General features: G+C 34.1%; 1 protein-coding gene across 1 annotated transcript in view; it reads right to left on the bottom strand.

Annotated features, from left to right (window-relative positions):
* Positions 1–3,971: 3,971 nt before the first annotated feature.
* LRRC9 (leucine rich repeat containing 9) overlaps positions 3,972–12,120 on the bottom strand; it is a 97,064-nt gene continuing 88,915 nt past the window's right edge. Inside the window, exons 32-34 of the mRNA XM_053928858.2 lie at positions 8,227–8,371; positions 4,918–5,086; positions 3,972–4,085 (exon numbers count right to left, since the gene is read on the bottom strand). Of these exons, the coding sequence (XP_053784833.1) occupies positions 4,058–4,085; positions 4,918–5,086; positions 8,227–8,371 (342 nt within the window). The 3' untranslated portion in view covers positions 3,972–4,057. The remainder of the gene's footprint in view (positions 4,086–4,917; positions 5,087–8,226; positions 8,372–12,120) is intronic.

Below are 12,120 nucleotides of genomic sequence, written 5' to 3'. Positions count from 1 at the left end.
AAAGTTATTTATTTTATATTAATTACAAGGGAGAAATAATTACTAAAACAAAATTTTAAAATAAATGAAAAATAAAATAAAAATGTACAGATTAGATCTGAGAAATGTCTTTTCAGTAGTCTACACAAGTTTTATTCATAAATGAAAAAAGGAATAATAATAGAATATAATTCATATATTTATAAGAAAAACTTATAGAAATAAAATATTAGTAATAAAATAACTGTGTAATTCTGGCTGACAACAAACTAAAATTGCAATTTGGTATAGGTTTTCTTTAAAAATATTTCAATAATGAAGGAAAGTGCAGAGATGACCAAGGAAGGTAGTTAAGCAGAACAATAAAAATATACAGCCAGTTTCTAGCCCATAAGAAACTAATTTGATTCGATTCACTGAATACCTAACAGAATTCAACATAAGTGCTATAAATAATTTACTTCTTTTTATGTGAGTAATATTTAATTGAAGTTTAAATAAAGCCTACCACATGACTAACAGTAAGCCCTAATGTTTTAAAACATTAAGCACTTCTCATAATGTATGATAGCTTATGAATATGTAGTGATATGACACGTTACTTAACTGTAAGGATTATTTTAAAACTAGTCATGAGTGCCTGCAAATGCACAGAAAAATATGTTCATAACCATAGCTGATTTTGTATCAACAGAGAAATCCAGAACTATAAAAATAGAAGTAAATCAAGTTCTTACTGAAGAATTACTTAATTATAGTCAACCTGTATATATTAAATCAGAAGGTCACTTTGGCATTACCTATATTCAGTAAGCTCCTGATCTGTAGTTAAAGTGCTCTAATTTTTAGCTTTCCAGGTTGTTTGTGTAATTGTCCTTTAATTTCAAGCAAGTCATATAATCATGCATATGACTGCATGCAAAATAAATCTATCAAGATATTTGCTGCGAGCAAAGAACTAACTTTACTGTAGAAATTATATATTTTCCCTAAATACACTAAAAGAAAATGAATAGGGTTCATTAGGGCTCTGCAACAGCTGATTAAATAGCACATTTGTGGATATTAAATGTCAATTCACTTGTAACTGAAAAGGCAATGAATTTGGAGTTGAAAAAAATTTCTAGGATTGGGTGTGATACTGTTTTCTTCCTTTTAAGCCAGCTTGTAAGTGGAGATATTTCATATCTACTTCATAAGGCTGTTATTGGCATAAACCATGTTAAAACATGGGTTAGTGGTTTGTAAATTTACATCACTACCTGCCTGTTTTGTTGCAATGAGTTGTGAAGTGTGTTACAGATAATTTGTAACTATAACTTAAAATTTCAGGTTGTGAATGATAAACTATTTAGAGCAGATCTAAAGTCACTCCTAGAAAAGCATTCCCTCATAATTCAATGACATTTTTATTTGTTTTGTTGGTGAAGTTATAGCTACTGCTTTGTGAAGTACACATAACCAATGGTTTAACATATTTAGGCATTTCCAGAGGGAATATGTTGTACATCATGTCAGTGTCATCTGCCATCATGGCCAAAAAAAAAAATTTATACAAACTGTGATAAATTATATTAGTAATAACCCCCTCACCGCCTTTATAGAAATCATTTATTGTATATTTGTATTAAAATATTCCTAACATTGGGTTTGTGTCTGTTCTCTGTATAGCACCTAGCAATCCCTAAATACATGTTTATTATTATTCTTCATATTACTACAAATAATGTATTACAAATTAATTTATCTTCAAGGAGAAATTCAGATGTATTTATACATTTATGAAGTAAGATATCTCAAAATTTAATAATGTGTACATAAAAATCAAGTTATAGATCTCAAATATAATACAAATTTAAAGGAGAATGGCTGAAAGAAAGTATGTCAAATGTTAAGTGGATGCTGGATAATGAGGTTTTTTTGCTTTATAGTTTTTTGGGTAAATTTTACTCCAGTGAAAACCTGTTACATTACTTGTCCCACCCAGATTATTATTTTAAAAGACACATTGTATTATAAAAGTAATACATATTTGGTGTTTCATTTATGCATTATCATAAAAGGAAAAAAAGGCAGATTATGCCCAGTTAGTAACAAATAATGAAGAGCAGACCCTTCTCCTGACTCTGTAATGCAAGTAAGCAGTTGTGACAACTAAAGGGTGACAAAGACATCTTCTGGACATCTTAAGAACTGCATAGTTGTTTTCTTACAGAAAAGATCTTATTTCTACCCAGAGGAATTGTTGTTTAAAAACCACACATTAAGAAGGGTAAATCAATCTGTATTAGGTTTGAAATTTTAGGTATCACATGATTTAACTACAAACATGCAGCATTTAAAGAAGAAAACATACAAAATTGTTGCATACACTTTGGATTAGTTTCCAAAATATCTTTAAAACTATTTCCAGATAGATTATAAGATACAAATTTTTAGTAAAAATAATTTATTTTTATGTAAAGAACATATAAAATATAGTATAAAATTATATGCAATTATGAACCAATAGTTGAAAATTTAAATAGAATAGGTCATGAATCATGGAGCCAATTTATATCAAAATATGATTGATAATTTAGTCATTAATTTGAAGAAATGTATTTAACAAACATGTACATTTAAAACCATACTTGATAATGGTGATGCTATTGGAAATTTGAAGTAATCCGATTTGTAAGTCATGCATGTGATTCACTTCAAAGCAATTTTGAAAAGATTTACTATTTATATGACTGATTCTTTACAAATTCTAAGATGACATCATAGGGGAAACACTTTTCTGTTCCATTATATGAGACACATTGGTATTAAAAACAAAAAATATAGTCTTCCAGCATGGACTGTGTTAACATAATGAAAACATTTCTTTGTGAAAGAAATTACACCTCAGTAGAATTGCTTACTTTTAGAATTATAGAAAGATCATCTGAGGTAGAGCCAAGAAATTATTTCTCCATTACTTGTTCATGAAATTGTGCCAGGCAATATTAGTTAGTTGCCAAGATGATGACCTGTTCCTCCTCCTGTCCCAAGAAAGTACACGTTGAAGATTTGTAGGATCTCTGTCATGTGTTCATCCTGTTAAATGTTTGGAGGTGGCATTGTATGTGTCTCACCGAGTGTGTCATATTTATCTGCATGTTCTGAATAAAATTTTAGGTTCTGACCAAATGGGTTCTAAATAAATATTTATTAAAGTAAAAAAATATTTGATTGATGTGTGATATGTGCTAATACTGTGCAATGCAATATTATAGATAAATTATTTCCAGTGAAATTATTAAGGGTTCAAATTTTAAATGTCTACTCAGTTTGAACATGTGTTCTTTTTAGCCTAAAACCAGTTGTAAAATTATATCACTATGGGCACAGTTAACAAATCTTGTATATGAGATAGTATTCTCTTACTCTGAGAGCATCAATGACTGGTTGCACTCATCATTAGCCACTTTCAGAAAGAACTGTTTATGTCCATGGTTTGCCTCTAAACAACTCTTAGAGCAGACCCAACCTGAACTATACTTTCCTAAGTATAGTTCTAAAAAGACTAGTCTGTGATTCAACTAGCTAAACTTAACTTGCTTTAGTAATAGTTGTGTTTGGTAAGAACTGTATGCTTTAGTTTTAGGTAACCCCAAATGAACAGATATTCTACAAATGAAAGTATGCTTATTTCTAAAAATTACATTTTTAGTATATTCATATGATAGGCCATAACAAGATTTTATAACTAAATGCTTCCAGTACTGGGACTACATATTTGATTCTTTGCCCTTTGTTTTATGTCACTTGAGTCTTTTCAAATTGTTGTATGATATAATAGTTAATGATTTTTCTAATGTAGAAATTCAAATAATAATTAAGATAACCACAAAGAAAGTTTAAGAGAAGGGATATTAAATAAAATTTACTAAGTAAGAGTGTCAAAGATTAAACTGAAGTGCTTCAGAAACATAAGGAACATGGTTGTCTTATTTTTTTTCCACTGACATTGTCTGCTAGTTTTTGCATAGTTAGTAAACAGAAATAGGTTCTTGGTATATGTTCATTTCTCTTTAGGCAGTTATATTCTGTTTTATCTTGGGAAGTGGCTGCCAGGAATTCTGTCAGAAATAAAATATTTGAGTCAAATAATGGTGGCAATTTCTTAATGGATCAGCTAACTTAAGGTAATTCTGCAGTAAATAATTTCTGTATTTTATGTGTGTAAAATTAAAAAACACAAAAGGGAAAACGATCCAAATTTTTGGCTATCTCAAAGTTTGGTTATTCTGAGGAGTGTCAGTGGGACTGACTGATCACAGCTGGGAAGTCAGTGCAGCAAGAGCCAGGCCTAAGCTAGATCTGCTGCTGAGTAGGTCACTCTAGTAGATGAGCCAGAGTTTGGGTGGACAGGTGAAAAATGGAAATCAAGGCAAACAAGTTTTGAGCAGCAGAGTAGATTCTTAATGAGAAGTAGCAGGCTCTTAGGCACTGAGCTGGCCTCTAGGGTTAGAATCCAGAAGGGAGGAAGAGCAAGTGGGAACTGTAAGGAGAGATTTGAAGAATTTACAAAATTCCTGGCCTTTGTGATTGTTCAAAACACAAGTGAACAGCTGTACATATTCAGTGAGTAGAAGTGATGTGGGACAGACTACAATTAAAAGTGGTTCCCATGTAATTATTTCAATTTTCCCTCACTTAAGTACAAGGTGAACATTATTTTATCTTAATAGCCATTTTTTAAGTCTTTTTGAATTATTACATAAATATACTAGACTTCGGGAAAGGTTTGGTGAATGTAGGAGAAGCCCATACTATCTGACAGTTTCCCCCAGTTTTCAGAGTAAACATATAACGGTATGTAACAATATTTCCTATTTTTATCCATGACTAGCAAACTTAGGGAGGCTTTTTAATGGTGAGAAATGATATTAAAATACACAATAGCTTTACCTTCCCCCATCTTGGTTGCTTTGGTACGTTTGTGTAGTTGGAGATGCCATAGTCTGATGCGATAAAAGAGACGGAGAGAGATTTATCCCTCTGAGTTGCCGAAAAGCTATTTCTGCGTGGATGCTCCGAGGATTATTTGTCAGAATCCCAGCATTCTTGTTTTTTCTGTCTGAAATTAGGAATTATGAAACAATGAGAAACATTAATAAAATGGTAAAATTTGTCCTTCAGCTAAATGTTTATTATACATATAACATGAATTAAAAATTTTAAATATAGAATTGTAATATATTCTAGCACTTAATGCTGCTTAATTCTCTGAGCTGGTGAATCAATTTGACTCTTTCCAGGTAATTTTTTAATTGAATTTATTGTGGTTACATTGGTCAATAAAATTATATAGGTTTCAAGGGTACAATTCTACAACACATCATCTGCACATTGCATTGTGCACTAACCATCCAAAGTCTAGTCTCTGTCCTCCACTATTTATCCCCCATTTACCCTCTTCCACCTACCCTCTCTGCTACCATAAAAGAGTCAGTTGAGCACTAGGGAGTCTCCCACATCGGCCAAGGAGGTGGCGCTCTCAGCTTATTTGAATTCCTTGCCCCCCAAATCCTAACCTCTGTTTCCAACAATCCAGAACTATTGTATTACGATCTTAATTCAGTCCTAATCAAGCACACCCCTCCACAGACATTCATGTGAAAAGACCTGCCTTAAACCAATTTCAAATTTTTAATAAATTCTGACCTTGCCCTTACACTGAGCGTGCAAGAAGCTAGCAAGATGATTAGATAGAAAAAAGCCCTTCCCTCACCCTCTGGTACCCGATTGTGGGTGGGACCAAGGGAAGGCAGGCACGTGTGCCATATTAGTCAAAATGGCCCTGGCTGGTGTGGCTCATGGATTGGGCACTTGCCTGCAAACTGAAGGGTTGCTGGTTCTGTTCTGGATCAGGCACATGCTGGGGTTGGGGGCCAGGACCCCAGTTCAGAGCCTGTGAAAGGCAACTGATCAATGTTTCTCTCACACACTGATGTTCCTCTCCCTCTTTTTCTCCCTCCCTTCCCCTCTCTCTGAAAATAAATAAATAAAGTCTTAAAAAAAAAAGAAGAAGAAGTCAAAATGGTGCAGGGGAATGTGCTGAACCACAGAGGCTTAGTCAGTCTAGCCTGGGGAGAGAAGGGATCGGTTGGAAGGTGGACCCACCTGAAGTATGTGAAAGTTTGGGAAGTTGATCAGTCATTTTGAGAAAACACTTGGTCTATCTCACAACTAACATAATGCCAGGGAAACAAAGAAGCCCTTGGCTTGTGACCTGCACTTGTATGGTGCACTCACCTGTTTTCTCTACAACCATGTGGCCTTAAAGCACATGACCCATGGCCTCCAGGAGGGAGCCTGTCTCTCTTGCTGTCTTGCCCACTTGGTGATGCACTGCACCTGTGCATTCCTGTGCTCTCTCACCCAGGAGCACCCAACCATGTGGCTCCAGCAGCCTCATGCCCATGGCCATGTAAGCTACACGTGCAGGCTCTAGGAGGGGGCCTGAAATGGACAGCAGCCAGGAACAAGCTAAGCTGCCTGGATAGTGACTAAGACTACTTAGCAGCTGCCTGTGGGCTCCGAAGGACTGTACTTTAAAATGGAGCAGGAATTCTGGACACTGGCTTTTGCCTTGGCCTTGCCGAGGACACAGTTGGGCTTCTTCCATGACAGAAAGAGGAGTTGGTCTTTCAGACAGGTGTCTGCCATTCTCCCAGGTTGTGTGGCACCTGAATAAAGCCCCTTTCCTTTTGCACCAGCATCTGCCTCAAGAGTTTGATTTTGTGTTAACAGGCAGCTGAATTTCCATTTTTGTTTAGTTATACCTGTAGGTAATTTTTAAAAATAGAAATATCCAGAAATGTGCTACAATAAATGTATGGATAAAGTGACCATACTTTTCAAAATAACAATTGAAGCAACATAGTCAGAAAATGGGAAATAAATTACAGGACTTTTCCAGAAAATCCTAAAAAATGGTTGCACAGTGAATCTTAAAGAAAGATATCTGAGGAGGAAGTTATGGAGATGAATCCAGGGTTGAATTAATGCTCCCCCTAAAAAAGATATTTATGACATTCCTGAAGATGACATTGTACTATTAAGGAGCCTAATGACTATTTGGTACATCCAATTTTACTGATAGTTATATTTACTGGATAAAAGCATAAACATTCTGACTATGATTAAAACCTTGAATCCACAGTATGTAGAAGTATGGAAAATAAGTTAAACAAAAAATATCTTAAAGTAAATTATGTTGGGTTTATTTTAACCGAGTTTCCTTTAAAAATGATCATATAGAATAATCTGTTATTTTTAGTAGACTTTTCAGATCTTTTTACAATTATAGTGATGTTCAGTTTTATTGTCCCATAGTGGCCTGAAGCAATGTGAGATGTTAAAAGGAATGGAAAAGGTGAGCCGCTCAGAGAAGCAGTAGCTACTCTCAGTCTTACCAAAATGGTGGCCAGTGAAGATCTGGAATTGGAAGAGTTTGATCTGAGCCTGAATTAAAGTGTATATAATAGAATAAACCATTCAACGCCCTGTGCCTGTAATATACTTTCTCCTTTAGAGCTTTACCTCTTGAAACTCTTCGTTAGTGTTGTCTTCATGAATATTTTACTTGTGGCTTCAAGGATAAAGTCTGATCTTTTCTTTCCAAGATATCCTTCATACCACAAGAGTCTTGTTATCAATATTTTTAAACCTGATTTCTGCTTTTTGCAGGATATACTAATGAACTGGTCTTAGTTGTTATTTGCTATGAAATAAAAACTTTGAAAAGACACATCAGGAAACAATTGTCCAAGTATCACAGAGTTAAAATTGTAAGCAAATGTTTAGTTACAACATACTAGTAGTTGTTTAAAACCAAAAAATACTACAGACTTATTTGAAATGAGAATGGCCACATTAATCTTGAATATACATGCAATTTTTAAAAATTCTCCTTACTTGAGGATATTTCCATTGATGAGAGAAAGAGAGACATTGATCGGCTGCCTCCCATATGCACCCAACCAGGGATCAAGGTACTGGTATGTGCCCTGACCAGGAATCAGACCTATGACTTTTTGGTGTATGGGGTGATGTTCCAACCAAATGAGCCACCCGGCCATGGAGCAATTTTAAAATGTAAATTTAAAACATGCTATTTTAAGTAGTATTAGAAATTAAACTGAGATTTTTGTTTCAAATGCAGTAGGTTTTTGTTGTTTGTTTAACATTTACTCTGAAATTCTTTCAAAATACCTTCAACTTCGGGATTCAAAGTGAAGTCGGATCCCAAGTAATGACTAAATCCACTAGACAGAATTACATTTGTTATCTTTATAGGAGAAGCTTTCACTTGGCCAAATGATGCACCATCCATAGGAGAATTGGTAGCAGGAATAAGCTACATAACAAAATAAAAGCAATTAAGAACTCTCACCTCCAAAACTCAAATCAATAGGTTTAGTTCTTATCACAAGCTCTACTTGATAATAAAACTTTTTTAGGTCATGACTTACATACTTGCCTAAACTCAGAGTTACTATGAGGCAAAAACTGTGAAACAGTCTTTGGGTCTTTAACCTCCCATAGAACACTGCGTTCTGCCTTTTCAGGCTGCACTGTATTTATCACTAGAATCCGGTGTGATTGCACTACCCCCTTTCCAAATGGTATTCACAAGGAAGTGTAGAATTTAGAAATAAAGAATTAAGCCCTTTCCTCTTTGTAATGTTTGTTCTTTTTTTCTGAACAGAAACTTATAGGCAGTAGAAGTAATATCTTCTGCATCTCTGTATTCCTCACAATACCTCATCAAGAGCCTTGAAGTAAATTAGTTTTTCAAAAAAAAAAAGTAAATAAAATGAGGACTAAGAAAAAGCATCTTATAACAATTACTTTTAATGAATGTGCTAACTCTCTAAATAGTGTTTTCCTTGAAAATTAGTTTTGGCTTAAGAGACTTTTTAAAGAATTTTAGGAATCAGTAAACAGAGGAAGGAGACGCTTGGTTTCTCTACAAATATGTGCCTGCTCTGTCTTCATTAAGATATCTTGCTTATACTTTGAAAAATATAAATCTTAAATATATGATTCAACTTATTTAGAGACATGGGTTTTGCCATTTGTATAAAGTTACTGATTTCCTTCATATTTCAGTAAGTATTACCAAGAATGCAGCTTTGTAATGAACACTAAGGCATGAGGCCTTTTACTAAAACTGGCAAGTCCCAAATTCCCTAATTCCTTTGCGGGACTCTCTTCCCATCACTAATCTAGAATGTTGTCAAATCTTCTTCTGAAACCAAAGCAACAAAAATGTCTGTTTTCTTTTAAAGATTTTATTTATTTATTTTTAGAGAGGGGGGGAATGAGGGGGAAAGAGAGAGAAACATTGATGTGTGAGAGATACATCAATTGGTTGCTTCTCACACACCCCCAACTGGGGATCCAGCCTGCAACCGAGGCTAGGAATCAAACTGGCAACCTTTCGGTTTGCAGGCCAGCACTCAGTCTACTGAGCCACACCAGCCAGGGCAAAAATGTCTGCTTTAAAGGACAACTTTAGATTTCATTTATTCCTTCTTTATCTGCTATTAAAAAAGAAAAAAAAACAGCAACTCAAAAGAAAAATACATTACACTGAACTGATAAACTTCAAAAGTATTCTTGTGTCTCCCAAACAGCTAAATGAAATAATGGCTCAGTTTTGTCCTAGCCATAAAAATAAAAATTATTATTGAACCTTAGATTTCCCTAAGACTTCAAATATCCCCTTTACTTTACTAACCATTGTAGATAAATAAACAAAATTTTAAATAAAATACTTACATATAGAATGACTTTATACATATAAGAATTTAATTCTTATGTGTATATGGCACCACTTTAAATGGCAAGAATATGTATATAGAATCACTTAAGACAACATCATAGCATAGTAATGGGAAAATGAGTTCACTGTATGAGCAATATAAAAGAATAGCCAGCAAGCAACACTTCTGGTGAAATATTTAGCACTGACTAAAACTTGAGTTTATGTACTTTTTCTGCTATATTAAGCCAATTAATGAAATATGGAAATTATGATCTTTCAAGTTGTTCTAAGTGATTTATTTATATGTAATTATATGTAATTTTTCAAATGTAGCCAATAATACCTTAAATTTTATAAATTTTATTGTGACAATTTTTATAGATCTTTCATTGGAGTCCTCATATATATGGTGTGGTAGGCAGAAAAATGCAACCTCCCCCCTTAAAAATGTCCGCATCCTAATCTCCAAAACCTGTGAATACTTTACCTTACGTGGCAAAAGGGACTTTGCAGGTATACTTAAGGATTTTGAGATGCAAAGATTATCTTGATTTATCTAGGAGGACTCAATAAAAGCAACAATGGTCCTTATAAAAGGGAAGCAGGAGCGTCAGAGTGAGAGAAGATGCAATTTAATGATGGAAGCAGAGGTCAAAGTGATGCCATTCTGGGCAGAGGGCCGTGAGTCAAGGATTGCAAGCAGCCTCTAGGGGTTTGAAAAGAGAACAAATTCTCTCCTAGAGCTTCCAGAAGGAGCACAGCCCTGCCAATACTTTTGATTTTTAGCTTGGTAAGATTGGTTTGGTTTTTTTTTGACTTTTGACCTCTAGAACTGTAAGATAATAAATTTGTGTTGTTTCAAGCCACTAAATTTGTTATAGCAGGAAGAGGAAACTAAAGTTTTCTTTAGTTTTCCATTTCTGAAAGCAAGAAGTGACTCACTTCTGAAATACAAAACAGAGAAAGGGAAAGGAAGCTTAAATTTCTGGCCTAAGTTTTGTTTGATTATTTGTTCTCTTTTGAAAGACTGGAATCCGTGACAATTTCAGTGGATGACATTAGATGGTGTTCTTTCTTAGATATATCATACAGATTAGTAGTTAAGATTTTTTTCACAAAGCATTGTTTTTAGAAAAAATTTTGTAGATATAACCCACAAATGAACAAATTTTCTTGGCCAAATCTAGATAATCTTTATTAACATTGTCCAACTTTAAGTCTCACAGGCCCCTGTAGCTACTTTGACCTGTAATACAAGCCGCTTGGTTAATTAAAAAAAAGTCGAGGTTAACAAAAAAAGTGAGGGAATAGTTAAGAATTGTATGTATAATTCTTATTTCTCTTCAAAATTTTAAGATATAAAAATAAATACACTCAATCTTTTGATAAAGGTCTAAGGCCTTTTCTGTAAGCAAGAGTCCCTTGATTGGTATTTTATATCATTGTTTTTCAATAAAACCACAATTAAGATTTTGTCTACAATTTATAGTTTTGGTTTCTTTAAAGCAGCAAGAATTTAAAGACACATGGAGAAAATGTAAACACATGAATCTGTTTAGATTTAAAAAAATAATTTTCCCACATATTTTGTCTGAATTTTTATAATTTTCTCCTATATTTTATTGTTTTTTTCTCCCAACCTAATTTGACACTTGTGCGTATGTGTGATCTTTATCCAGACTTTCCATGGTATCTCATTTGGTTTTCATAGGAACAGAGTAATAATAATTTAAAACTTGCATTTATAGTGTATCTGTTTATTTAAAATAGAGAACTAACAAATTTTTGAAAAAACAGAGCCAGCCCCTGAAAAATACTTGAATCTATCACTGAAGGCTGAAGTGGCTTAGAGGAGTCCACTAGTACAGCATGTTCAGTGTGCTCTGGAAGTCCGTTTGTTTTACAGAGGGAGTGGAGAGTGGCGGGTAATCTAAGGGAAAGCATTTACAGTAAGTCTGATCTCTTTCTTCAGTATAACTTTTAAAATTAATCTTTGTTTGCTAAGGCCCATGCTCTCTGGCTTCCACTTACATTACAGGTTCACTTACATTCTCACTGCCTCCTCCAGGCTGCCCACCACCCACAGCAGTCTAGATCTTCATAATCTCTTTCTTGGATTATTCTAAAAGCCTCTGAATTGGTTTCCTTGTCTCCAGCCTCTTCTTCCCAAATCTTTGCAAAGGCACAGCTCTACTAATATTGCTTCTTTGTTAAAAAACCATAGCTTTTCTGTGTTAAATTTAGTCTTGGGAGGATGGTCAATGATAGACTTTCCTAATGATATGCTTTGTTGGCTTCTTCTTTCTCTAATCTCTTTCCTACCATGGTCAGATACC

Source organism: Desmodus rotundus, chromosome 7 (assembly GCF_022682495.2).
Source record: "Desmodus rotundus isolate HL8 chromosome 7, HLdesRot8A.1, whole genome shotgun sequence".
NCBI classification, from domain to species: domain Eukaryota; kingdom Metazoa; phylum Chordata; class Mammalia; order Chiroptera; family Phyllostomidae; genus Desmodus; species Desmodus rotundus.
This window is presented reverse-complemented; position numbering and strand designations above follow the sequence as displayed.